The 27,150-nt window shown below is 52.0% G+C and overlaps 6 protein-coding genes across 30 annotated transcripts in view; 2 read left to right on the top strand and 4 right to left on the bottom strand.

Annotated features, from left to right (window-relative positions):
* Positions 1 to 8,035, bottom strand: part of LOC126964031 (ribosomal RNA-processing protein 7 homolog A-like) — a 141,675-nt gene extending 133,640 nt beyond the window's left edge. Inside the window, exons 1-2 of the mRNA XM_050806894.1 lie at positions 7,942 to 8,035; positions 7,557 to 7,578 (exon numbers count right to left, since the gene is read on the bottom strand). Of these exons, the coding sequence (XP_050662851.1) occupies positions 7,557 to 7,578; positions 7,942 to 8,035 (116 nt within the window). The remainder of the gene's footprint in view (positions 1 to 7,556; positions 7,579 to 7,941) is intronic.
* LOC126963638 (ribosomal RNA-processing protein 7 homolog A) overlaps positions 1 to 11,150 on the bottom strand; it is a 198,025-nt gene extending 186,875 nt beyond the window's left edge. Inside the window, exon 1 of the mRNA XM_050806026.1 lies at positions 11,147 to 11,150. The gene's annotated coding sequence lies outside the window, so the exon portion shown is untranslated. The remainder of the gene's footprint in view (positions 1 to 11,146) is intronic.
* A4GALT (alpha 1,4-galactosyltransferase (P blood group)) overlaps positions 1 to 26,974 on the bottom strand; it is a 29,148-nt gene extending 2,174 nt beyond the window's left edge. Inside the window, exons 1-2 of one of the 3 annotated variants that reach the window (XM_050805998.1) lie at positions 26,856 to 26,974; positions 835 to 1,477 (exon numbers count right to left, since the gene is read on the bottom strand). The gene's annotated coding sequence lies outside the window, so the exon portion shown is untranslated. The remainder of the gene's footprint in view (positions 1 to 834; positions 1,478 to 26,855) is intronic. The other 2 variants (XM_050806000.1, XM_050805999.1) reach the window with 2 other exon arrangements.
* Positions 1 to 27,150, top strand: part of TSPO (translocator protein) — a 677,237-nt gene that overhangs the window by 201,135 nt on the left and 448,952 nt on the right. The window lies entirely within an intron of this gene.
* The window catches only part of LOC126963616 (NADH-cytochrome b5 reductase 3), a 414,164-nt gene that overhangs the window by 80,993 nt on the left and 306,021 nt on the right, over positions 1 to 27,150 (bottom strand). The window contains exon 1 of one of the 22 annotated variants that reach the window (XM_050805953.1): positions 26,826 to 26,830. The exons of 14 other annotated variants lie outside the window; for them this stretch is intronic. Coding sequence is in view for 1 of the 8 variants with exons in the window: in XM_050805947.1 (XP_050661904.1) it covers positions 3,484 to 3,489 (6 nt within the window). In the remaining 7 variants the exon portion in view is untranslated. Of the gene's footprint in view, positions 1 to 3,482; positions 3,508 to 8,048; positions 8,053 to 11,146; positions 11,151 to 23,569; positions 23,592 to 25,748; positions 25,756 to 26,754; positions 26,760 to 26,825; positions 26,831 to 27,150 lie in introns of those variants that run through there. 7 more of the 22 variants (XM_050805967.1, XM_050805970.1, XM_050805944.1 and 4 more) reach the window with 7 other exon arrangements.
* The window catches only part of MPPED1 (metallophosphoesterase domain containing 1), an 822,621-nt gene continuing 799,279 nt past the window's right edge, over positions 3,809 to 27,150 (top strand). The window contains exon 1 of the mRNA XM_050806125.1: positions 3,809 to 3,814. The gene's annotated coding sequence lies outside the window, so the exon portion shown is untranslated. The remainder of the gene's footprint in view (positions 3,815 to 27,150) is intronic.

The raw sequence follows: 27,150 nt of genomic DNA, 5'->3' as shown, positions 1-27,150 counted from the left end.
GGACTGTCAGAAGTGATGGCTTCACCATGTGACACACAGGGCTCTGTTAGGATTGGCAGCCTGGGATTTGAGGCCCAGCTCATGCCCGCCTCAGCTCCATGAACCAGGCCTGGGGCTCATCCAAGGACAGCCCACTAAGGGGTCCTGAGGACGTTCAGCATGAGGCCTGGGGCTCTGGCAGGCCCGGGCACTGGCTTGCTAAAGGCTGGCCCGGCAGGTGCACTCACAGGGCACTCGTTCCAGGCACATGGGATGCCTACCGCATCGCATCCCAGAGCCCTTTGCTCCAGACACACGGGGGTCTCTTGGCCCCCTGGCTGCCCAGCCCAGACCCTGGGCTGTGCTTTTCATAGACACAGGTGGGAAAGAAACTGGGAGGTTGTGCCTTAGGCCACGATGCTGATTGGTACTACTGCCCTTAGACCTCTCTTTCTTGGTGATGTGCGCTTGGCCAGTGCAGGAACATGCCCAGGTACCTCGCAGGTGGTTGGGGGAGCAGCAGGCTTGGACCATGCTCCTGGGGAAAAGACTGTGTGAACACCTGGGAGGCATGAGACCCCAACTCTGCCTGAACCGGCTGTGTGACCTGGGGCAAGTTACGGAGCTCCCTGAGCCTGTCTTCCCACCGGCAGGACAGGACGCTGGAACCCACTAAAGGGAACATTCATTCGTTCATAATTCTGTAAATACTGGCTGTCCATCCTGTCCATACCGGGTGACTTTCTCAGCATCTCACACATAGGAACATGTGTGGCCCCTTATAACCACCCTATGGTGTGGCAATTACCACCCCCACCCCACAGATGAGGAAATTGAGGCATAGAAGTACAGTACCTTGTGCAGAGTCCCACAGCCAGCAGTGACAGTGCAGGGGTTAGGTCCCAGGCCACCTGGCCAGGGTCCCTGCTCTCATCACTGCACCACCCTGACTGGAAGAAGTGGTTAGCCAATGTACCTGGTGTGTTGGAGGAACTTGGTGCATGCTGACCTGAACTGTATCGATGTTAACAGCCAGCGGGATCACCATTAACTCAGTGACTTCTATGCTCCGTGACAAACTCACACCCCCGCTGGCCCTCAGCAAGCCCAGGGGGCAGTTGCATCGTTTCTACTTTAGGTGCCAGGAAACCTGGGCACGAAGTCAAGGGACTGGGTGCAACCTGGTTGCTAAGGGGAACTGAGAGTCGGTCCCCTTCCAAGGATAGGCAGAAGGTGGGGTGGCAATCTCACACAGGCTGAGAGTGGTACTGGGAGCCTGGGGCTTCGTAACTTAGGCTGGGCCCTTCCCAGGGTAGAGAGCCGGGAACCTCAACGATGTCACTGGCTGGTAACTGACCAGCCTGGGCAGCCCATTGCAAAGAGGTGGGGATCCTGGCAGTCGGCAGGCCTCCGGGAGACACGCCCTGGCTCAGCAGCCGACCTTCTTTGCCAACACGAACACAGCCCTTCCACACACTTGCAGCGGCTGCAAATCCATCTGCAAAAGATGGCAAGAAGAGAGTGAGACAGGTCGCTGGCTCTCAGAGGCCTCGTCCCCCTGGCCACACAGGCAGGTCAGGCCTGGGGCTCATGTGTTCACTGATACATTCACTCGCTCCACCTCTCAGGGGACACTCAGGGAACAGGGGCAGGCCCTGCACTGGTACCTGGGAGAAGGGGAGAATCAGACACAGCCTTTCCCTGAAGGAGTTCTCAGTCTGGTGGGGGCACCATTTAGAAACAGACAAAGAAGCCAGGCGTGGTGGCTCACGCCTGTAATTCCAGCACTTTGGGAGGCCGAGGCAGGTGGATCACTTGAGATCAGGAGTTCAAGACCAGCCTGGCCAACGTGGTGCAACCTTGTCTCTTCTAAAAATACAAAAATTAGCCAGGTGTGGTGGTGCGCACCTGTAATCCCAGCTACTCAGGAGAATGAGGCAGGAGAATCACTTGAAAACCAGGGAGGCGGAGGTTGCAGTGAGCCGAGTTGCGCCACTGTACTCCAGCCTGGGTGACGGAGCCAGACTCTGTCTCCAAAAAAAAAAAAAAAAAAAAAAAAGGCTGGGCGCGGTGGCTCACACCTGTAATCCCAGCACTTTGGGAGGCTGGGGTGGGCAGATCATGAGGTCAGGAGATCGAGACCATCCTGGTGAACATGGTGAAACCCCGTCTCTACTGAAAATACAAAAAAAAATTAGCCGGGCGTGCTGGTGGGCGCCTGTAGTCCCAGCTTCTAGGGAGGCTGAGGCAGGAGAATGGCGTTAACCCGGGAGACAGCAGAGCTTGCAGTGAGCAGAGATCGCACCACTGCACTCCAGCCTGGGCGACAGAGCGAGAATCCGTCTCAAAAAAAAAAAAAAAAAAAAAAAAAAAAAGGGGCCAGGCACGATGGCTCACGCCTGTAATCCCAGCACTTTGGGAGGCCAAGGCGGGTGGATCACTTGAGATGGGGAATTCGAGACCAGCCTGACCCACATGGAGAAGCCCTGTCTCTACTAAAAATACAAAATTAGCCTGGCGTGGTGGTGCATGCCTGTAATCCCAGCTACTCAGGAGGCTGAGGTAGGAGAACTGCTTGAACCCAGCAGGCGGAGGTTGCAGTGCACTGAAATCGCACCACTGCACTCCAGCCTGGACGACAAGAGCAAAACCCCGTCTCAAGCCGGGCGCGGTGGCTCAAGCCTGTAATCCCAGCACTTTGGGAGGCCGAGACGGGCGGATCACGAGGTCAGGAGTTCGAGACCATCCTGGCTAACACGGTGAAACCCCGTCTCTACTAAAAAATACAAAAAAACCAGCCGGGCGAGGTGGCGGGCGCCTGTAGTCCCAGCTACTCGGGAGGCTGAGGCAAGAGAATGGCGTGAACCCGGGAGGCGGAGCTTGCAGTGAGCTGAGATCTGGCCACTGCACTCCAGCCTGGGCAAGAGAGTGAGACTCTGCCTCAAAAAAAAAAAAAAAACTCCGTCTCAAAAAAAAAAAGAAAAAGAAAAAAGGAAACAAGACGGTGACTCCCTCAGGGAGGTGACACTTGGTTAAGCAGATGAGCAGGTCAGATGGAGGAAACAGCGGTGGCTCCAGACCTCTGCAAGCACCATGGGAACAAGAATCTAGTGTGCACCTGTATCTTCTCTCCCCGGCACCCAGCTAGGTTCCCAGCATGCAGCAGACACATGGGAAAACGGCTCACCCTGACCCACTCCCTCGACAGCCAGCAGGATGCTTTACAAGTACCTCGGCCACGTCACTCTCAGCTTAGACCCTGAGTGATGGGAGGCCCTGACCCGCTGGGTGCCATGTGTACCCCATACCCGTGACCTCATGTTCTGATTCTCTCCCCGTCACCTGTGCCCCAGCCACACCTGGCTGCCTGTTTCTCAGACCTCGCACGGCTGCCAGGGCCTTGGCACCTGCTGTCCTTCTGCTTGGAAGGATCTTCTCTTAGGTGCCCACTCAAAAGTCCCCTTCTCATCAAGTCCTCCCTGGGCCCCCTGAATTTCCAACTGCCCCCATCACCTCAGAGCCCCCTCGTTAGTTTCCTCATCCTTGCACTTATTCTAATACACGGTACATCCTACTTATTTGCTTTGGTTGTCTAGAACATAACACCATGAGGATAGGTATGTTTTATGTTTTGTTCAGCTCTAGAATAGTAGAACAGTGCCCAGCTCTTAGTATGTAGTCAATAAATAGTGACTCCATGAGTTAACCAATGAGTGAATTAATGAATGATCAGCAAATGAATGGATTAATTAACGAGTGAGTGACCAGTAACAGCGAACCAATGAGTGTGTAGACTGCTGTGTGACCAAGTGGGCCAGTGAGAAAAGTGGGGGGCAGAGGCTGGGTGAGCTCCCTGGGATGCGGGTAGCAAGGACAGGGCTGTGGTGTAACTAAGACATGGTGCCCCCTGCCCCTGTCTTTCTTCTGCAGGGAGAGGGGCTATTTTGGTCCTGAGTACTTTTAACCCATGTGAACCACACGAACAGGTGAACAGTTGGAGGTCCAGGAGCAGCAGCAGGGGCCCCTGCCTGCTTGGGGGCCCCGAGTGCTGGCATGATCTGACTCCATGGTGTAGGCGGGGTCCGGGCCCACTTGGAGGGGCAGGATATGTCGTCGGACCACAGTTGGGGGTGCCAGACTCGGGCCACGCCATATTTGGTGTCAGAGCCCAAGACCCAGGAATAGAAACTGTGTATGGGGCCAAGTTGGCCGCAGCCCAATACCCGGGTGACCTCAGGCCCAAAGCATGCTCCTGGCCCCCGAGACAGGCCTCACAGTTGCAGCCTATGTCCTGGGCCTTGTCAGCTGGGCCTGGCACACTCCTGCTGCCTGCCCCTGCCTCCAGGCTCACCACTTCCCACCCTGTCACCAGGGAGCTATTCCCAGTTAGCCTGTTACTGTGGCCACTCCCCTGCTCTAAGCCCTTCCATGGTTCCCACCACCAGGATCCCCCATGACTCATCTTAGGCAGGAAGTGAGGAGTGAGGAAAGGTGCAGGGCATGGCCGGGCGTGGTGGCTCACGCCTGTAATCCCAGCACTTTGGGAGGCTTAGGTGGGCGGATCACAAGGTCAAGAGATTAAGACCATCCTGGCCAACATGGTGAAACCCCGTCTCTACCAAAAATACAAAAATTAGCTGGTGTAGTGCTGTGCGCCTGTAGTCTCAGCTACTCAGGAGGCTGAGGCAGGAGAATCGCTTGAACTTGGGAGGCAGAGATTGCAGTGAGCTGAGATTGCACCACTGCACTCCAGCCTGGCGACAGAGCGAGACTCCATCTCAAAAAAAAAAAAAAAAAAAAAAAAAAAAATCGAGAGGTGCAGGGTAATGGAGACAGAGGGCCAAAGGCTGGGTCAGACTCCTACTGGCTAGGTTCTTGGCACCAGCTCTGCAGGCCCCAACTAGGGGTATCAATATCAGGGGCCAGGCCCAAGGGCTTAGGAAAGGCCCTCCAAGCTGGTGCTTTTCATCCCTACACGAATTGCACCCCCACCTGTCCCTACAGTAAGGGCGCTACCCCTCCCGCCCTGTGTCCAGCCCAGCTCAGCCTAGCACTGGCCAACCATGACCCAACGAAATGGAGTCCGCACTGAGCCCTCCATCCAGGCTGAGTGCTGACAGAGAGGCTCCCAGAGCACCAGGGTTGTGCCCTTGGAGATTCCGATGTCCTGACGGGAACACAGAGGCCCCAAGAGGGAAAAAGGTGTCAGAAGCGTGTGAGCCAGACCAACACCATCTTAAATAGGAGGTGAGTAAAATGAGGCTGACACCTACTGGGCTGCATTCCCAGACAGTTAAGGCATTGTAAGTCACAGGGCGAGATAGGAGTTCAGCACAAAACAGGTCATAAAGACCTTGCTGATAAAACAGGTTGCAGTAGAGAAGCCGGCCAAAACCCACCAAAACCAAAATGGCCATGAGACTGACCTCTGGTCGTCCTCTCTACTAGTCTCCCACCAGCACCATGACAGTTTACAAATGCCGTGGCAATGTCAGGAAGTTACCCTATGTGGTCTAAAAAGGGGAGGTATGAATCATCCACCCCTTGTTTAGCATATCATCAAGACATAACCATAAAAATTGGTAATCAGCAGCCCTAGGGGCTGCTCTATGGCATAACCATTCTTTTATTCCTTTCCGTTTTTTTTGTGTGTGTGTGTGACAGAGTCTTGCCCTGTCGCCCAGGCTGAAGTGTAATGGCCCAATCTCGGTTCACTGCAACTTCCGCCTCCTGGCTTCACGCAATTCTCCTGCCTCAGCCTCCTGAGTAGCTGGGATTACAGGTGTGTGCCACCATGCTCGGCTAATTTTTTGTATTTTTAGTAGAGATGGGGTTTCACCATGTTGGCCAGGCTAGTCTTGAATTCCTGACCTCGTGATCCGCCCACCTCGGCCTCCCAAAGTGCTGGGATTACAGGCGTGAGACACTGCGCCTGGCCCCTTTACTTTCGTAATAAACTTGCTTTCACTTTGCACTGCAGACTCGCCCTGAATTCTTTCTTGCCCCTTGGCGTGAGTGACCATGACCCTCCTGTGACTCTTGGTCACGTCCCTCAACATTTCCTTTCCTTGGTCATGGACCTGGCCCAGGGAGCTCACTGAGGACTTGGAGAGCCCATGCAGGGCCTGGGGAGGGCTCTGGGTCCCCGTGAGGGCAAGGGCCGCACAACTGCGCAGAGGGAAAGGCTGAGCCGTGAGGCTGTCGTCACCACAGAGGCCTCGGCCAGTCCCCGGGGAGTGCTGTAGCTGGGCTGGCCTTCAGAGATGTTTATTCCAAACCAGAGTCAGGGCTATGATGGTTAATTTCATGTGTCAACTTGACCAGGCCACAGGGTGCCCCAATTAAACACTACTCCTGGGTGTGTCTGGGGGTGTTTCCGGATGAGATTAGCATTCGAGTAGCGGACTCGGGAAGCAGATGGCCCCCAGTGTGGGTGGCCCCTCAACCCTCGAGGGCCTGAGTAGAAGGAAAGGCTGAGGACGGAGGAATGTGCCCCTGTTCTCCTGCCTCACTGCTGAGCTGAGACGTCTTATTTCATCTTCTCATCGACTGGTTCTGTTTATTTGGAGAACCCCGACTAACCCAGGGGCCTACACCAACACTGGCCCACAGTGGGTCACTGGAGATGGGCTGTTCCTGAGGTAGGGAGCAATCCACCCAGGAGACGGGGGCTCCAGGGCTCAGTGGTGGGACCAGATGGAGCCACCGCGCCCAGCGCAGCCCTCATCCCCTGGAAATGATTGTGTGTGTTTTCGGTGATCTCAGTCCTCACGGGCGGGGGCTCCTCGCTCTCATTCTGTTCCTGGTGCTGACGCAGGTTTAGCGGACAGCAGGAGCTCAACAGACACCGATGAGATGGGGAGTGGCCTTCCAGGAGAGCCAGAGGCTATTTCCGCTCTTCTCATGTTCTTGGGGTCTCAACAGGAGGGCCCAGGAACTGGAACTTCAGGAGCAAAGCCACGGTGGGATATGGGGATAAACAGGCCCAGGAATGGCCAAGGGGGGCGCATCAGTGACCATGGCTGGATCCTGCCGTGGCTTCCAAGCCTCCAGATAAGGAGCTGGCCCCTGTGCATGGCCAGGCTGGGGTGTAGCCACCCCTGCTGACTTGTGATTGTGACCCCAGACCTCTGAGGTGAAAGACACCAGCGCCAGGGTCACACAGGGGTTCCTACTGTGTCACCAGCCATGTGACTGCAGTCAGGCCATGCTCGTTCTCTGAACCTTAGTCTCTCTCTGCCCACAAAATGGGATTAACTCCACTTTGGAGGGATGGAGGGAGGCAATGCATCTCCAGGGCCCAGCCTACGGAGCAGGCCCTCAACAGATGTGGCCACGGCCATTGTGTCATAGGCCTTTCCTCTGGCAGGGGAACTGGTGGGTGTCTGTGATGGGGCTGGGAGGGAGGGGCCACTCAGGATAGTGTTTAAGGTCAGGAAGCAGGGACATGCAGCCAGGACGTAGCATGTTCTTTATCATGCTCCCAGTCCCACAGCTGTCACCAACTGGACCGTCAGAGCCTGCCATCCCTGTCCCACGGTCACACTGGCCTCTAGTGGAGCCAAATTGGGTCCCCTCCCCATCCACCTCCACCCTTGCCTGGTCAGACAGGGACCAAGGTGGGCTTCTCCCCCAGCGTCTCCCAGCTCATTGCCTCACGGCTTCCTTCCTGAGCAGGACTTTATGTGGCCAGGCCTGGAGGACAAAGGCCCACACCAACATCCTGAGCTTCCTTCCTGGCCCTGCCACGTGCCCACAAGACAGGCCACCTCTCTGAACCTTGGTTCAGGTCACAGGTTGCTGTGGGGATTAAGTGTGGTCAGGTCTCAGCTGGGTCCCAGACTTAGACAGGAGCCCGAGGTAGAACCCTGGCCAGGGTGAGGTAGAAAGGAAACTTCTCATACTACCTTCTCCAGGGTCCCCATGACCCTAAGGTCACACGTGGCTTTGAACATCACTAACATGGCAGCTCCGTGGAGAAGGCTCCCGCCGCAGCAGGAGAGGAAAGAGCAAAGTCACATGCGCCGCTGTTCTGTAGTGGAGGCAGAGGGGTCATCTAGGTTTACCTACCCCGCACCCATTCATCCTCCTGAGAACACCTGCTGTCCTGTGGGAAGCCACCCCTGCCTGGGGGCCCCGCTCCCTGGCTGTTGCCGTGAGCACTGACTCAGGTCCGGCTAATGATAGTACCACATTCCCCTGGCCGCAGTGGTCAGGCTGAGGCACCCAGAATGCAGTCCGGGCCAAGCAGAGGTATGTGCTTCCCATAGGGTCACTAGGTGTGAGCCAGGAACCGTCCGGGCAGAGGCTGCCTGGGAATGAAGCCAGCCCTGAGGCAAGCAGAGTCAAGGGAAGGAGACAGAGACCCACACGACACTGTCACGACACGTGGATCCCACCCTGCACAGCCCACCCAAGAGGAAAGGAGAACCTAGAAGTCAATGATGGAACCTTCTGATGACCTCCTCAGTCAGTCAATGAATGTCTCATCCCCCTGATCTGTGTCTTCTTCCTGCTTTTTCTCCCCAGAACTCCTAGTCCCTCCGCTCTTTCTCTCACTCCTGCCACTCCAGGTTGGTCTCTCTCTCTCTCCTTTCTCCCTCCTCATCCCCCTCAGCGGACACCAGGATGCCTTTCTTGGTCTCTGACCCCACAACATCGTATCAGGGGTGGGGCTGCAATGGCAGGAGATAGAGAGGGCCAGGGCCAGACTCACAGGACTGAAGGCACCTAGATGCGCGGCCACTGTTGAGGACTTGTGACCTCACCAGAAAAAGGGGCTCCCCCACCAGAGGAGAGGGATTTTTTTTTTTTTTTAAGAGATGGAGTCTTGCTCTGTCGCCCAGGCTGGAGTGCAGTGGTGCGATCTCGGCTCACTGCCAACTTCCGCTACCTGGGTTCAAGAAATTCTCTTGCCTCAGTCTCCCAAGTAGCTGGGACTACCGGCATGTGCCACCACGTCGGGCTAATTTTTTTGTATTTTTAGTTGAGATGGGGTTTCGCCATGTTCGCCAGGATGTTCTGGAACTCCTTACCTCGGGTGATCTGCCCACTTCAGCCTCCCAAAGTGCTGGGATTACAGGCGTGAGCCGCTGTGTCCGGCTGGAACACACTCTTTACCCCCAACTGGCATGGGAGCCCGCTTGCCGGGAAGAGGACACCTGGACTCACTGGAACTGGGTGGTTTTGGGGAGGGGACGTAGTGGGAGACAAAGGGTCAGGAGCCTTCATGCAGAAAAGGTGAAATGCCCGCCGGATTGGGTTCCTCCACTTGCTGAGGACGCACCTGGTGGAGTCAGGAGGTCCTGGCCCAAACAATGGGCTCGGCAGGCTGTCTTAGCTCAGCCTGACTCCCAGTAAGGGATGCAGGGATTACTCCAGCCAATCCCAGCCCTGCTCCCTTGTTTAACTTTCAGAATAGTTAAGGGGCCACAGTGGTACTCAGGCCGGGGTACATTACAGTGTGGTCTGCTGGCCGCAGCACCCCTGCTCTCCACGCTGCAGCCTTGGCTGGCACATGCTCCCCTGCTGTGTGTGTGTGTGTGAACATGCTGTCCCACTGTGTGTGCTGCCCCACTGTGTGCGTGCGTGTGTGTGTGTGTGTGCGTGCTGCCCTACTGTGTGTGTGTGTGTGTGTGTGTGTGTGTGTGTGTGTGTGTGTGTGTGCTGTCCCCACCAGGCTGTCAATGCCTTGGGGGCAGAGACTAGCCCAGCCTAGGGTTCAGCCACATGTGTTAAATAAATAACGAGCGTTTTTGTTTGTTTGTTGTTGTTTTTGAGACGGAGTCTTGCTCTGTTGCCCAGGCTGGAGTGCAGTGGCATGATCTCAGCTTACTGCAAGCTCTGCCTCCTGGGTTCAAGTGATTCTCCTGCCTCAGCCTCCCGAATAGCTGGGACTACAGGCACCTGCCACCGCATCTGGCTAATTTTTGTATTTTTAGTAGAGATGGGGTTTCACCATCTTGGCCAGGCTGGTCTTGAACTGCTGACATTGTGATCCACTGGCCTCAGCCTCCCAAAGTGGTGGGATTACAGGCGTGAACCACCATGCCCGGCCTGCAATAAGGAGTGTTTTGAAAACTCTGAAAGTGCAGAACTAGGAAGCTGACCTCGGCCCACTCACCAGTGAGGTCGGGAATATGACTTGTCGTGTGACCTTAGACAGGTTACTTTCCGTTTTGGGCCTCGGATTCCCTTCTGCACAGTGGCGGGGGGAGGGGGCGGGGCAGGTGCAGGCTAACCAAATGCTCTAACCTTGGGGGGACGCGTGAGCACCTGCTGCTAACCTACATGTGATAAGTAACACCTTAGCACAGACCTGAGGCGCCAAGAACCCTGAGGGATCTGGGGTGGAAGGCCACAGAGCCAAGAAACAGCACGGAGTACAGAATTCAAACCCAGGCCCTGCCTGACAGCTTCCCCACCTGCTAAGATTTGGCAACGTGACCTTGGACCCACCTCTGCCCCTCCCTGGACCTTCACTGCTTTGTCCATCAAAGGAGGGGGTGGACTCCTTGGTCTTGGAACTCAGACCCCTCTTGGTGTGAAAACTCAATGCCCTTCCAAACCGTGCTTGGAGGACCCAGTGTCCTGTTCCCCACCCCTAGCCCCCACAGTCTTCCAGGGCACAAATACATACAATGTTTCTACCCAAGAAGTAAGAATGACAGTTTTTAGGAGGAAGTATTGTCATAAGAAGGACTGTTTGTGGCCGGGCACGGTGGCTCATGCTTGTAATCCCAGCACTTTGGGGGCCAAGGTGGGCAGATCACGAGGTCAGGAGTTCAAGACTAGCCTGTCCAATATGGTGAAACTCTGTCTCTACTAAAAAATACAAAAATTAAATTAGCCGGGCATGGTGGTGCAGGTCTGTACTCCCAGCTACTCGGGAGGCTGAGGCAGGAGAACCACTTGAACCCGGGAGGTGGAGGTTGTGGTGAGCTGAGACTGCGCCACTGCACTCCAGCCTGGGCAACAAGAGCAAAAAAACTTTGTCTCAAAAAAAGAAAAACAAAAAATCAGCCAGGTATGGTGGTGCACTTCTGTAGTCCTAGCTGCTCGGGAGGCTGAGGCAGGAGAACCGCTTAAACCCAGGAGGCGGAGATTGCAGTGAGCCAAGTTTGCGCCACTGCACTCCAGCCTGGGCAACAGAGTGAGACTCTGGACACCCCCCCTCAAAAAAAGAGCTGTTGTTTGTAAGAAGGGCAGAAGGGGCCGGGCCCAGTGGCTCACGTCTGTAATCCCAGCACTTTGGGAGGCCAAGGTGGGCGGATCACGAGGTCAGGAGATCGAGACCAACCTGGCGAACACTGGGAAACCCCATCTCTACTAAAAATACAAAAAAATTAGCCGGGCGTGGTGGCCGGTGCCTGTAGCCCCAGCTACTCAGGAGGCTGAAGCAGGAGAATGGCGGGAACCCAGGAGGCGGAGCTTGCAGTGAGCGGAGATCGCGCCACTGTACTCCAGCCTGGGCGACAGAGCGAGACTCTGTCTCCAAAAAAAAAAAAAAAAAAAAAAAAAAGGGCAGAAGGGCTCTTTTCAGAGCAGAGGTTACAAAATATTCTTCCTCCCAAGGCTTTAACGCCTCAGAAGCCGGGAATCAAGCAGGCGGCCTTGCTCTCTGCGTGGGCGCCACAAACAGAAAACTCAGGGAGGTGGACTTCATTCCAGGAGGAATAAGGCAGCAGCTTAGTTCTGAACTTTCCCTCTTCTACCAAATTATACAAAGCAACTAAGAGGCAGGGAAAACCCACAAACTCCTAACCACAGGTGAGTGTGGCCCAAAGCACCCGCGAGCAGCAGACATGGCAATGGCGCAGGCGGTGGGGGACGGCAGGGGGTGCGCTCAGGCGTGGAGGACCCCAGAAAAGGCCACTTCTAAAAGGGAGATGGCAGAAGGCAGGAGCCACAGCCAGAAAGAACTGGGAGTACTCAGGGCTGGAGGCAGGTGACCTCTTGAGACAGGTTAGGTTCTGGAGGTGAAAAAGGAGTGGATACAGAGAAAGGCCATATTTTAAAAGCACAGCCCATTACCATGGCAACAGAGGAGGGAGCCTTTCACCAGAGAAACCCAAAGAATTGTCCTGGCTCCTCTCCCAATTTCCACCAAAACCTCCTGTTAATTGCCACTCCAGGAAAATTCAACTAATTCAAATATGGAAAAAAATTTAAAGGTATAAAACAAAATGGAAACGGGGGTGAGGAGCACAAACACTCGCTTATATATAAAGAAAATTCACTATGAAAATATTGCCACAAGGCTGGGCGCAATGACTCATGCCTGTAATCCCAGCACTTTGGGAGGCCGAGGCAGGTGGATCACTTGAGGTCAGGAGTTCAAGACCAGCTTGGCCAATAGGGCGAAACCCTCTCTCTACTAAAAATACAAAAAATTAGCTGGGCGTGGTGGCGCGTGCCTGTAATCCCAGCTACTTGGGAGGCTAAGGCAGGAGAATCACTTGAACCCAGCAGGTAGAAGTTGCAGCGAGCTGAGATGGTACCACTACACTCTAGCCTGGGCGAAAGAGATTCTGTCTCAAAAAAAAAGAAAGAAAAAAGCAAAGATATAAAAGCAAATGCAAACAAAATGCTGGGGCAATAATCTCAATATAAAATGATGCAAAATCACAACAAACATCACTAAATGAGCCAAAGGGCAATTTATTATGCTAACGGTATAATTTACAATGTATCAAATAATACTGCTACAATTTTCAGAATAGAAAAATTACAGAGCTACTAGGATAAATAATATCAAAACACTAATAAGAGATTTTACCAGTTTTTTTTTTTTTTTCTTTTTTGAGACCGAGTCTCGCTCTGTCGCCCAGGCTGGAGTGCAGTGGCCGGATCTCAGCTCACTGCAAGCTCCGCCTCCCGGGTTCACGCCATTCTCCTGCCTCAGCCTCCCGAGCAGCTGGGACTACAGGCGCCTGCCACCTCGCCCGGCTAGTTTTTTTGTATTTTTTAGTAGAGACGGAGTTTCACTGGGTTAGCCAGGATGGTCTCCATCTCCTGACCTCGTGATCCGCCCGCCTCGGCCTCCCAAAGTGCTGGGATTACAGGCTTGAGCCACCACGCCCGGCCGAGATTTTACCACTTTCAGTCCAAGAAATGTTAAGTAGCATAAACAGAAATAAGAATTCAGAAGACTGAAATAAGATAATCAGTAACGTACTATAATATTTCAAACTCTCTACCATAGTGATAGATAATGTGCTTTCTTTTTAAGAGCTGAGCTGATGGAACAATCATGAAATCTGACCATATTCAGTCCAAAGAAAATGTCAATAACATCCAAAAAATATTTTTAAAATGTACGGTTATGAGGCAATATCACTAGAAATTAATTTAAAAATCAGGAAATTTTTAAAAAATTGAATATATGGGATTTCTAGCAAATAAAAATAATAAAAACACCAGGCTGGGTGTGGTGGCTCACGCCTGTAATCCCAGCACTTTGTGAGGCTGAGGCAGGGGATCAGTTAAGGACAGGAGTTTGAGACCAGCCTGGCCAACGTGGTGAAACTTGGTCTCTACTAAAAGTACAAAAAATTAGCCAGGCATGGTGGCACACGCATCTAGTCCCAGCTACCTCAGAAGGCTGAGGCACGAGAATTGCTTGAACCCAGGAGTCGGAGGTTGCAGTGAGCCAAGATTGCATCATTGTATTCTACCCTGAGTGACTGAGACTCTATCTCAAAATGTAACACCACCACCAACAACAATAAATACCAAAACACCAAGTATCCATATCTACAGGATACAGCCACAGCAGATGTATGAATATTTGCAAATGATCAGAATATTTTTAGCCACCAGTGTATATAACAATTAAAACAGAAAGGATAAAAATAAATAAAGCACCGGTTTAAAAATGTTAGAAAAAGAACCACAAAATGAAAAACAGAAACAATGGCTGGTCATGGTGGCTCCTGTCTGTAATCTCAGCATTTTGGGAGGCTGGGGTGGGAGGATCATTTGAGCCCAGGAGTTTGAGACCCTGGGAACCACAGTGAGACCTTGTCACTATAGGGAAAAAAAAAAAAAAAAAAAAAAAAAAGGCTGGGTGCGGTGGCTCACGCCTGTAATCCCAGGACTTTGGGAGGCTGAGCTGGGCAGATCACCTGAAGTCAGGAGTTCAAGACCAGCCTGACCAACATGGAAAAACCCCGTCTCTACTAAAAATACAAACTTAGCTGGGTGTGGTGGCGCATGCCTGTAATCCCAGCTGCTTGGGAGGCTGAGGCAGGAGAATCACTTGAACCCAGGACGTGGAGGTTGCAGTTAGCCAAGATCATGTCATTGCACTCTAGCCTGGGCAACAAAAGCTAAACTCCCTCTCAAAAAATAAAAAAAACTTAGTCAGATGTGGTGGTGTGTACCTGCAGTGCAGCTACTCAGGAGGATCACCTGAGCCTGGGAAGTTAAGACTGCAGTGAGTCATGATGGTGCCACTGCACTCCAGCCTGTATGACACTGCAAGACCCTGTTTCAAGAAGAGAGAAGACAGGAGAGGGGAGGAGAGGGGAGGGGAGGGGAGGGGAGGGAGAAAGAAAAGGAAGGAAGGAAGGAAGGAAGGAAGGGAGGGAGGGAATAAAGAAGAAATAAATTAGGGAAGAAATAAGCAGTAGAACTAATAAATAAAGTAAAAAGCTGGCTCGTTGGAAAAAAAGCCAATAAAATGTACAACCACCAACTAACCTAATCAAGATAAGAGGGTGGGGAGAAAGCTTCCCATACAAACTAGGAAATGCCAAATGGGAAAATAACCAAATAAGCAGATAATTATTTTAAAAAATAAGACAGTACTTAGCAAATAACATTTAAAACCTGAATAAAATAATTTCTGGAGAAAAATAATAAATCAAATGGATCCCAGAAGACATAGCTAATCTACACAGGAGAACTTCCACATTAGAATCAGAATTACAAAAGGACTACCATTACAAAACAAAAGCACCAGGGCAAAACATTTTGGGAGGGAATCCTGGAAAACTCTGAAATAACAGATAATGTTTAAACTGTTAAACAGCAACACATAGAAAGGAAAGTTTAATATATATATATATTATATATATATTATATATATTATATATATTATATATATATATATATATATATATATATTTTATATATATATATATATATATATTTTTTTTTTTTAGACAGGGTCTGCTCTCACCCAGGCTGGAATGCAGTGGCATGATCATGGCTCACTACAGCCTCCACTTTCCAGGCTCAAGTACACGCCCCTCCCACCTCAGCCTCCTGACTAGCTGGGACTACAGGCACATGCCACCATACCAGGTTCATTTTTAGTAGAGATGGGGTTTCACCATGTTACCCAGGCTGGTCTTGAACTCCTAGGCTCCCACCTGCCTTGGCCTCCCAAAATGCTGGAACTACAGTCATGAGCCACTGTGCCAGGCAAAAAAAAATTTAAATAAAGCAAATACTTAAACCAAAACCTGACAACGGCTTCACAGAATATCCTTCTGACTAATTTCACTTATGAATATTATTGTAAAAATCCAAAATAAAATATAACCAAATAGAATTCAGCAGCACATTAAAATTAAAGGAGGCCAAGTGTGGTGGCTCATGCCTGTAATCCCAGCAGTTTGGGAAGCTGAGGCAGGTGGATTACTTGAGGCCAGGAGTTTGAGACCAGCCTGGCCAACGTGGCAAAAACCCATCTCAACTAAAAATACAAAAATTAGCCTGGTGTGGTGGGGCACAACTGTAATCTCAGCTACTCAGGAGGCTCAGGCGCAAGAATCACTTGAGCTTGTGAGGCACAGGTTGCAGGGAGCCAAGACTGTACCAGACTGCATTCCAGCCTGGGCGATACAATGAGACTCTGTCTCAAAAAATTACAAAAATAAAAAATGGGGGTGATTCAGGAATGCAAGTGGGGTTTATTCAAAGAATGTAAGGATGGTTCAATATAATTAGGAAATCATGAATATAATTCATCATATTAAATAGATCTAAGCAGAAAAATCATCCCTGGTGACTCCAAAAAACATTTAACAGAGTAGCCAATACTTAGTAAATTACAAATCAATGGACACTTCCTTAACAAAATTATACAGATTAACACAGAAGCCAGGAACTAGCTTCATACTCCAGAGAGTACGAATACACAGTTTCATACCTGGGCGCTAATAGTAAGCTCAGGGAAGAAGACCAACGCTCCCCAAAAAAAAAAGGGGCAAAGGCCGGGCGCGGTGGCTCAAGCCTGTAATCCCAGCACTTTGGGAGGCCGAGACGGGCGGATCACGAGGTCAGGAGATCGAGACCATCCTGGTTAACACGGTGAAACCCCGTCTCTACTAAAAAATACAAAAAACTAGCCGGCCGAGGTGGCGGACGCCTGTAGTCCCAGCTACTCGGGAGGCGGAGGCAGGAGAATGGCGTGAACCCGGGAGGCGGAGCTTGCAGTGAGCTGAGATCCGGCCACTGCACTCCAGCCTGGGTGACAGCGCGAGACTCCGTCTCAAAAAAAAAAAAAAAAAAAAAAAAAAAAAAAAAAAAAAAAAGGGGCAAAGACAATTCACATACATACAAAATATGACCTCTAAACAAGTCAGCTAGAGCAAGGATCTTTTTATAAGTAGAGAAATGCAAATGGACATACTCAGATAGCATCTCTCACCTATCAGATTAGCAAAAATCCAAAACACTTAACACATTCTTTTGGCAAGGCTGTGAGCAAACAGGCATGCTCATACACAGCCAGTGGGCAACAAAACAGTGTTCAGCGGCTGCAGAGGACAATTTAACAACGTCTATCTCACTCTGGGCCTTTATCCTACAGATGAATGTGACATTTGCACAAGGTCACAGGTTTGCAGTTGCAAAAGATTAGAAACAACCCAAGGTCTTTCTTGAAGAGGCTGATTAAATAAACAATGATGCAACGAGACCATGGAAATGGGCAGACCAATGCTGCTTTTACTCACTGTCGTCTCCTCTGGGGCCAGCACAGATCCTACCACATAGTAAGTGCTCAATACATATTTTCTGTTTTTTGCTTTTTTTTTTTTTTCCCCACCACCGAGTCTCACTCTGTCGCCCAGGCTGGAATGCAGTGGCATGATCTTGGCTCACTACAACCTCCACTTCCTGGGTTCAAGAGATTCTCCTGCCTCAGCCTCCCGGGTAGCTGGGACTACAGACAAGTACCACCACGCCCAGCTAATTTTTGTATTTTTAGTTTCACCATGTTGGCCGGGCTGGTCTCGAACTCCTGACCTCAAGTGATCCGCCCATCTTGGCCTTCCAGAGTGCTAGGATTACAGGCATGAGCCACCGTGACTGGTCTCAATACATATTTTTTGAAAGGATGAGTAAATGATACCAGTCCTGCCCACAAAGCCAGGATCAAATGTGATAATTAATCCTGGGAAATGCCCTTTGCAAACTATAAACTCTATGCGATGCAAATTTCAGCTGCCTCATTATTTGAAGGTACAAATCAAGTCACATGCCTTTAGCTCTTCATGGTAAAGTACCTGACTACTTGCCAGTCCCAAGAGCGCCTTTCTTCCTTCCCTGAGGCCATCCTTCCCTCCCAGGGTCACTCTAGCTCTACGCAGGAGGCTGGATCTGGCTGGGTGGGGCTGGCTTCTCAGGGGCAGAGTGAAATTCCCCACAACGCCCCCCACTGGGTTTTATCTCAGTTCAGAAAGTACTAAGTGACCTTGAATCTGGGCTCCTACACCTTTACTCTGGACACATGCACATGCACATATGGGGATATCCTGTCGTGCCAGGCTGCCTGGATGTGGATGTGTTTTCTGACTGGGTCACTCGCTTTGCACAGAGATCCCAGAGATGCAAGTCTCAGGGAAAGTTCTTCACGGGGTAATCTTGCCTGGCAAATGCAATGCCCATGGAAAGGGCATCTAGAAATCTAGGTCTGAGTTAGAAGAGTACTGAGTTCATTCTATTTGAAAGAAAGTTCCCATGTTGCTTCGCTTTCACCTGTTTTACTGTCTTAAAGATTAAAAATATCCAGTAGCAAGGCCGGGTGTGGTGACTCATGTCTGTAATCCCAGCACTTTGAGAGACCCAGGTGGCTGGATCACTTGAGGTCAGAAGTTCAAGACCAGGCTGGCCAACATGGTGAAACCCCGTCTCTACTAAAAATACAAAAATTAGCTGGGTGTGGTGGTGGACGCCTGTAATTCCAGCTACTTGGGAAGCTGAGGCAGGAGAATCACTTGAACCCAGGAGGAAGAGGTTGCAGTGAGCTAAGATCATGCCACTGCACTCCAGCCTGGGCGACAGAGTGGGACTCCGTCTCAAAAAAACAACAACTACAACAAAAATAGCAGCAAAAGAGAGTGCTCATCCTCCCCCTGCTCCCCCAGCATCACCTACTGGGTGTTCTTGTCATTAACCATCTTTGCTAATGATACTGCCTGAGAAAGGGCCTGTCTTCTTTCTTCTACATCCTGCTCTGTAGCCTCCCCCTCAATTCTGAGCCTCAGCTTCTTCATCTGTAAAATAAAGAGCTTAGAAAAGACAATCTCGCCGGGCGCGGTGGCTCAAGCCTGTAATCCCAGCACTTTGGGAGGCCGAGACGGGCGGATCACGAGGTCAGGAGATCGAGACCATCCTGGCTAACACAATGAAACCCCGTCTCTACTAAAAATACAAAAAAATTAGCTGGGCGAGGTGGCGGGCGCCTGTAGTCCCAGCTACTCGGGAGGCTGAGGCAGGAGAATGGCATAAACCCGGGAGGCGGAGCTTGCAGTGAGCCGAGATCGCGCCACTGCACTCCAGCCTGGGCGACAGAGCGAGACTCCGTCTCAAAAAAAAAAAAAAAAAAAAAAGAAAAGACAATCTCTTAGGACCCTTCTAGAAAGACCTTCCTAATCTGGTCTGCTAGCACCACCTCTGTCCATTCCATCAGGAGCCAACGTCACTGACCTCTTAGAGCAGCTCTGTGCCACCTGCCCCCTTGGGTCAAGGCCAAGGGTGCAGAAGACAATTAAAGAAGTCAGGAGGTGACAACTCACAGGTGAGAGTTTCTGCTCAACCTCGTGCAAGAAGTCTCCTGGAAAGAAACCAGACAAGTCCCCAGCACTGCCCTTAGCACCTAGACCGTTCATCCAACAAGTGCCTGGGTGCCGATGTGGTGGCCGCCCCTCTCCAAGGTCAGGGAATATGAATAGCAGGGAAGAGAAGGATTGTCTTTGGCTTCATGGAGCTGACATTCGAGTAGGGGAAAATTAGTGAAGAGAAACATTAAGTGCTGGCTGGGCGCGGTGGCTCACACCTGTAATCACAGCACTTTGGGAGGCCGAGGTGGGTGGATCACCTGAGGTTAGGAGTTCAAGACCAGCCTGGCCAACATGGCGAAATCCCATCTCTACTAAAAATACAAAAATTAGCCAAGTGTGGTGGTGGGCGCCTGTAATCCCAGCTACTCAGGAGGCTGATTCAGGAGAAATTCTGTGAGAATGAGACTCAGGGAGGTGGAGGTTGCAGTCAGCCAAGACTGTGCCATTGCACTCCAGCCTGGGCAACAAGAGTGAAACTCCATCAAAAAAAAAAAAAAAAAAAAAGACAGGCAGACAGTCAGACATCAGGTGCTGGCTGGGCGAGGTGGCTCACACCTGTAATCCTAGCACTTTGGGAGGCTAAGGTGGTAGGATCTTGAGGCCAAGAGTTCAATACCAGCCTGGGCAACACAGGAAGACCTCATCTCTACAAAAAACAGAAATAAAAATAAAAAAATTAGTCAGAGGCCAGGCACAGTGGAGCATGCCTGTAATTCCAGCACTTTGGGAGGCTGAGGCAGGAGAATCTTGAGGCCAAGAGTTCAGTATCAGCCTGGGCAACATAGGGAGACCACATCACTACAAAAAATAAAAATAAAACAATTAGCCAGGTGTGGTAGTCTCAGCTACTCGGGAAGCTGAGGTGGAAGGATTGCATGAGCCCAGAAGGCTGAGGCTGCAGTGAGCTATGCTCATACTACTGCACTCCAGACTGGGCAACAGAGTGAGACTCCGTCTCAAAAAAAAAAAAAAAAAAAAAAAAAAAAAAAAAAAAATAAATAAATAAATAAATGGCAGGAATGGTGGCTCCCTCCTGTAATTCCAGAATTTTGTAAGGCTAAGGTGAGCCCAGGAGTTCAAGACCAGCCTAGGCAACACAGTGGAACCCCGTTTCTTCAAAAAAATACAAAAATTAGCATGGCCTGTAGTCCCAGCCACTCGGGAGGCTGAGGTGGGAGGATGGTTTGCTTGCGCCCAGAAGACTGAGCCAGGGTTTCGTCACTGCACACCAGTTTGGGCAACAGAGCAAGAAAAAAAAAAAAAAAAAAAAAAAGATCAACCTAGCCAACATGGTGAAACGCCATCTCTACTAAAAATACAAAAATTAGCTGGGCGTGGTGGCGCTTGCCTGTAATCCCAGCCACTCGAGAGGCTGAGGCAGGAGAATCACTTGAACCCAGGAGGCGTAGATTGCAGTGAGCCAAGATGGTGCCACTGCACTACAGGCTGGAAAAAAAAAAGAAAGAAAGGAAAGAAAAGGAAAGAGAAAAAGAAAATAAATAAAGAAATACATCAGGGGATAAAATGTGCCAGGAGAAAAATGCACTCGGGGAGATGGGCTGCGGGACAGGGGCTACTACATACAGTTGGGTTAGGGGATGCCACTCTGAAAAGGGGACATTTGTGCTGAGGCCTGAAGGAAACCAGGGAGCACACTGTGGGGCCCTGGGGGAAGTGACTCAGGGAGGAGGAAGACCAGGGAGTGCAAAGATCCAGGGGCGAGTGTGGCTGAGGACTGAGCAAACAGCAGAGTATGTGGGCTTGGGGGTTTCCAGGAGAGGAGGTCAGAAAGATAAGGGGAGGGTGGGCCACGGGGTGGCCAGGTGCAGGGTGGGGCGGGGGAGACCTTGAGAGCTGCTGAAGGACTTGCCTTTTGATTGGGATGATTTTGGGAGTGCTACAATGTGACTTATGTCTTAGAGATCTAAGAAAGCAATACAGCCCTCACACCATAAATTCCAAGGCAACATTGTATCCCATTTTAAGGCAGTTTCTGCCTTCCTTTCATACATTTCCTATCTTGACCACCAGAAATGTGGTTTTGATCTTTTTGGCTTTTATAAACAACACCATGGTAACCATCACTTATATCTTTGAGCAGGTCCTTAATAGCTTCTATAGGACTGGTTCCTAGAAGAGAACCCTGTGGGTTAAAGGAAATGTAATTTAGGGCTGGGCAAGGTGGCTCATGCCTGTAATCCCAGTACTTTGGGAGGTGGAGGCGTGAGGATCACTTGAGCCCAGGAGCTCCAGACCAGCCTGGGCAACATAATGAGACTCCTTCTCTGCAAAAAATCGAATAAAAAAATTAGCAGGGAATGGTGGAGGGTGCCTGTGGTCCCAGCTACTCAGGAGGCTGAGGTGGGAGGATCGCTTGAGCCCGGAAGGTTGAGGCTGTAGTGAGCCATGATTGCCCCAGTGCACTCCACCCTAGACAATAGAGCAAGAACCTGTCTCAAAAGTTATACTGGAAAAAAAAAAAGGTAACTCCTGGACTCAAGCGATCCACCCCCTTCAGCCTCCTAAAGTGCTGGGATTATAGGTGTGAGCCACCACACCTGGCTGGAAAGATACAATTTTTTTTTTTTTTTTTGAGACAGAGTCTCGCTTTGTCGCCCAGGCTGGAGTGCAGTGGCCAGATCTCAGCTCACTGCAAGCTCCGCCTCCCGGGTTTACGCCATTCTCCTGCCTCAGCCTCCCGAGTAGCTGGGACTACAGGCGCCCACCACCTCGCCCGGCTAGTTTTTTGTATTTTTAGTAGAGACGGGGTTTCACCATATTAGCCAGGATGGTCTCGATCTCCTGACCTCGTGATCCGCCCGTCTCGGCCTCCCAAAGTGCTGGGATTACAGGCTTGAGCCACCGCGCCCGGCCTTTTTTTTTTTTTTTTTGAGACGGAGTTTTGCTCTTGTTGCCCAGACTGGAGTGCAATGGCGCAATCTCGGCTCACCACAACCTCTGCCTCCCGGGTTTAAGCGATTCTCCTGCCTCAGCCTCCCAAGTAGCTGGGATTACAGGCATGCGCCACCACACCCAGCTGATTTTGTATTTTTAGTAGAGATAGGGTTTCTCCATGTTGCTCAGGCTGTCTTGAACTCCCGACCTCAGGTGATCCACTCGTCTCAGCCTCCCAAAGTGCTGGGATTACAGGTGTGAGCCACCGCACCTGGCCTCGGAAATATAATTTAAAGCTTCAGATATGGAGCCCTAACCTGCTCTCTCCCGCTCCTACTCCAGGCTCAGGGCACACTTGCCTCACCACAGGCTCTCCCAGGGCATAGGAGGGTGAGTGGGCTGCATGACCGTCCTCTCCACCACTCGGGTGAGTGGCAAATGTGATCTCATTGTTGTTTCTGCTTGCACTGCTGACGGGGTGAGAAGGCTTCTCCAGTGTTGAGTTAACATTTATTAAAAGCTCACTGTCAGGCCTGGAGCTGTGTGGTTTAATAATAACAATGGCGTGTATTTTCTGAGCACTGACCCTGTGCAGACGCTAGTCAAAGTGGTTTTCTGCTGTGACTTGCTTAATCCCTCACCATCGCGTGTGGCAGGTCCTCTTATGATTAACTACAGTGTAAGTGCGGAGGAAACCAAGACCTGCTGGGCAGCGGCAGAGTGGGGTTCAAACACCCTTTGCTGGGGGAAAGGAGTCTACCTGTAGTTCAGCCTCATTCGCCTGGGGTTGCACCAGGCTAGCGGCTCAATCTCACTGTGGCCAAGAGGAGGCGCTTGACTCTGAGACTCAGTCTCCTTGTCTGTAAAACGAGAATAACAGAGCATGGTGGCTGAGAGGGTCTGGTAAGGTCAGGTAACAGTGTCTGGTACCTAGTGGGAGCTCAGTGGAAAGAGGCCCACCCCAAACTGAAGGGGAAGGAACAGATGATGGTCACAGATGATTGGGGCTCTCTGGGTCCTATACCTATATCTGGGACAATGACTTTCAAACAGCGAAGGTGAAGACAGACACTCTTCCTGTTTCGCTCTCATGTGCTGGTCCACCTGGCTCCCTGTCTGCCAGCTCATCATGACCCCAGAAGGCTGTGGTGCTCCTGCTGGAGTAGGCTTGTGGTGGGTGAGAATGTGGGCACAGGGGAAGGTGTGTTGGCACAGGGGAGGGTATGTGGACACTGGTCTGGAAGGGAAGGGGCTCCCCTAGTCCTGTGGCCAACTGGACAGCTGGAAGCTTCTGCACCCCCAGGGTCTGTCCATAGGGAAGACAAAGGCGGCGGATGGGAGAGGGAAGGGCACTTACTCAAAGAGCTGCCACTTCCTAATAGCTACAAGAAACGGAGACTCGGAGAGAAGAGCAATTCCCAAGGGCATGTGGTTTGTATGTGGACAGCCTGCTTTGAACCTGGCTCTGCATGGACTCCCCCTGAACTAGGCTCTCCCCTCCCTGCATAGTCGTCAACGGGAGTGTTCACACCTGCTCCCTCCCAGGAAGGAAGCACCGAGGGACTGGGGCCTTCCCCAACTCTCTCTGGGGAAGATCAAAGCCAATTCATCAAGTGTCCCCCCCCAGCCCCTCCCTCTTGCCTCCTGTCCTCACCAGCTCAGGAGGTCCCTTGGGAGCAGCACGGCATCCTCCCACCTCCTCAGTCCTCAGAGACCTCAGCCTGTTAACCTGTCCCTCCTTCTCCCGGGTCTGAGGGAGCTGAGCTCTCTCTTCTGGCTTTTCCATCAGCTCATAAATGCCGCCAGGTTTCCCTCATCAGAAAGCACACACACAGATAAAATAAAAAAACTTGCTGCTCCTCTCTATCTCTCTCTCTCACAGACATACACCCACACACACCCCCACAAATAAGAGCCAAATGATAAACTGGGGAAAGATCTTTGCCACACAGAAACCAGACAAGGGGCAAAACCTTATTGATCAACTCAAACCAATCAATAAGCAACACACAAAGAACCTGGTTGCTCATACTCTGACCCAGGAATTTCATTTCTAGGAAATACGAAGAAATATCTAGTTGGGTCTAGATACAGCCATTCTAGAAGTTCATACGCACTGATTACCAGGTTAATTCCTTCCCAGGAAAGATCTGGCCATGTATAAATGTACGCAGAAATTCAATGTAACATTATCAAAAAGAGCCAAATATATTTTTAAAAAGTCAAAAGAGATCCAATAACGCAACATGATGTAGCAAAATGTAAGCATTGAAAAATATAAAAAATGTTTGAGGTGAGGAATGCTCATGAAATTATACCAATGGAAAAATATTTTATATAGACATATTCAAATATGGAAAAACGTGTTATTTTATTATTATTTATTTGTTTTATTTTATTTATTTTTTTGGAGACAGAGTCTTGCTCTGTTGCTCAGCCTAAAGTGCAGTGGTGTGATCTCGGCTCACTGCAACCTCCACCTCCCAGGTTCAAGCGATTCTCCTGCCTCAGCCTCCTGAGTAGCTGGGATTACGGGCACGTGCCACCACACCTGGTTAATTTTTTGTATTTTTTTTTAGTGGAGACGGGGTTTCACCACATTGGCCAGGCTGGTCTCGAACTCCTGACTTCAAGTGATCCACCCGCCTCAGCCTCCCAAAGTGCTGGGATTACAGGCATGAGCCACCGCGCCCGACTGGGAAAACGTGTTTTTAAAGGTCTGGCAAAAAAAGGCAAATGTTAACAATAGTTATCTACAAGTATGCAAACAGGAATGATTTTTCCTACTTCTTTCGGTTAATTCATTCAAACGATATTCAGCAAGCACCTGCTAGGTGCCAGGCCTGGCACTGGGCTCTGGGATCTGGACAAGGCTCCTTCCCTCCAGGAGCTTCCAATCTGGAGGGAAGGATGCGGTGAGCCGATGAAAATGCAGGGTGATCAACAGGAGTTTGTGAGCACACCTTGGAAGTCCCCAAAGAAGGAGGCAGCTGGGAAGAGTGAGAGGAGGTACACTTCAGAACTCAGATGGCCAGCTTGGTGGTGGAGCCGTCCACCTGCCACCACGTTCAGGGACCTGCATCCCCAGCTGAACTGCATCCTTGGAGGTCTGAACCCAGTGGCCCCATGGCCAGGTGGGCTTGGGAGTTGCTAGCTGGGGCTGATGTGGTCGTTCACAACCTCCTGTGTTCCACACAAACCACCTGCAGAGATTCTGTCAACCCTGCCCCACACTGGGGTCCCAGGGCCCATCACATGAACTGGAAATTAATGGACCCATTAAACTAGCAGCTAGAGGGCTTCAATTAGTAGAAGGAAACAAAACATATTTTTTAGATGGCTGTCCATTTCGGAGTTTATCCTCTAATACTGAGCTGTCCTATCAGACACGAAACGACAGGCACCCAAGGCATTAGAAAAATGTTTGAGAGACAAACTAATGACAACATTGGGTGTAGTGGTGTGTGCCCCCAGTCTCAGCTCAGCAAGCTGGCGTGGGAGGATTGCTTGAGCCTAGCAGTTTGAGGCTGCAATGAGTTGCCACAACACTCCAGCATGGGTGACAGAGGGAGACCCTAAAAAAACAAACAAAAAACTAATGACAGAGAGGATTCCATCTCTCCTCTCCCTTTCTTTACCTTTATATTTTGTTTTCCTTTGTATTCCTTTGATTTGGGGACCCCCTTTTGAGGGGTTTCGGGTCCTGGAGAAGGTTTGAGGCTGGAGAGGGTTGTGGGAAATCTTGAGGGAGGCCTGGCTCCATCGGCACTCTGCTATGGGACTCTGGGCAAGGTGGCTCCCCCCCATTCTTTGGGAGGAGGTGACATAGGGGTAGTCTTTGAGCAGCTGGTGGCGGAACAGGAAGGCCAGACCTGGCCTGAGACACACCAGGTGCTCGGGATTATTTGCTGAATGCAGGGTAAGTGACCCCAAGGGGCCTTCGCGGAACAGTCAATCACTCGACATTGGCGGAGCGGAGGAAGCCGCAGAGAGGGTGTCGTAAGGGAAAGGTGGGTGCAGGGGAGATGGCGCTTTAACCCACTCAGGGCCAGAGGCTCAGCCGAGACTATCCAGGCGGTGGGAACTTATCCCCCCGGATGACAGGTGATGAAACTGAGGGAAGGGCCCTGGCAGTGAAATGGGATGGGCGCTGGAACCAGGTGCCCCAGCAGAGCCTCTCCCAAGCCCAGTTCCGCTCCCGCTCAGCCCTCAATTTTCCCCAGCTGGAGAGGAGGGAGGGGCGCCTGTGGATCCCAGGCGAGCGCGGAGGCCGGGCGACTCCAACCGGCTCGCTCTGTGCCCAGCTTGTACCCAGGCCGTTTCCCGCATGGGGAGGGCCCTTCCAGCTTCTGGGCAGGTTCAAATCCTCACCCTCCCCAAGGCCGGCGCCGACGCCTCCAGCCCGGCAAAGCCCCCTCCTGCCGGACGCTCTCCATCCCCGTCCCCAGTCGCATCCGCTCCGGGGCGAGCACAGCCCGGCGCCCAGGCCTCCCTCGGACGGAGGGGCACGACTCGCCCAAGGTGGCCGGGCAGAGCCTGCCTCGAACCTGACTTCTCCCCGACGCCCCCTCTCCAGCCCCGGGACCCAACCGGGCGGGGCTGCCCTCGAGGGTTCCGGAGCCAGGAGCGTCCTGCCCGCGAGGGCCGGGGCTCCGGGTCCAGCCGCTGCCCTCCACTTCGGGGCGCAGTTGGGGTGGAGGCGGTGGCCGGCACCGCCGCGCGGGGTTCGTGCGCGCACAAATGTCGCCTCCAGAACAGGTGGCCCGGGCTAGGGCGGCGGCCCAGCACCTCCGCCCCTCGCGGTCCCCCCAGCCCCTGCCTTCCCGAGGCGCCCCCTCCCCACAGGGAGCCGCAGGATCTGCATGGAGCCCCCGCCCCCCGCACCCTCGGCGCGGCCCCTAGTACCTCTGGCTCCCGCGGCAGCTGGCAGCGGACAGCGGGGCGCCGGCGGGCGGGCGGCTCGGCCGCCGGAGGGCAATGCCCGGGGCCCGGCGGGAGGCAGCACCGCCCCTCCGGCCCGGGGCGGGGTCAGCGCCGCCCCGCCCCGCCCGTCCCGCCCGTCCCGCCCGTCTCGCCCTGCCCTGCGGGTCCCGATCCCCAGAACCCCTGCTGGGTCCCGGCGACCCGGCCCGCGCACCCTCGCTCCTCCCTGGAGCGGGTGCGGACCGTCCCCAGCCCGCGGGCCAACAGGTAGGGATCG

This window comes from Macaca thibetana, chromosome 10 (assembly GCF_024542745.1).
Source record: "Macaca thibetana thibetana isolate TM-01 chromosome 10, ASM2454274v1, whole genome shotgun sequence".
Lineage (NCBI taxonomy): Eukaryota > Metazoa > Chordata > Mammalia > Primates > Cercopithecidae > Macaca > Macaca thibetana.
This window is presented reverse-complemented; position numbering and strand designations above follow the sequence as displayed.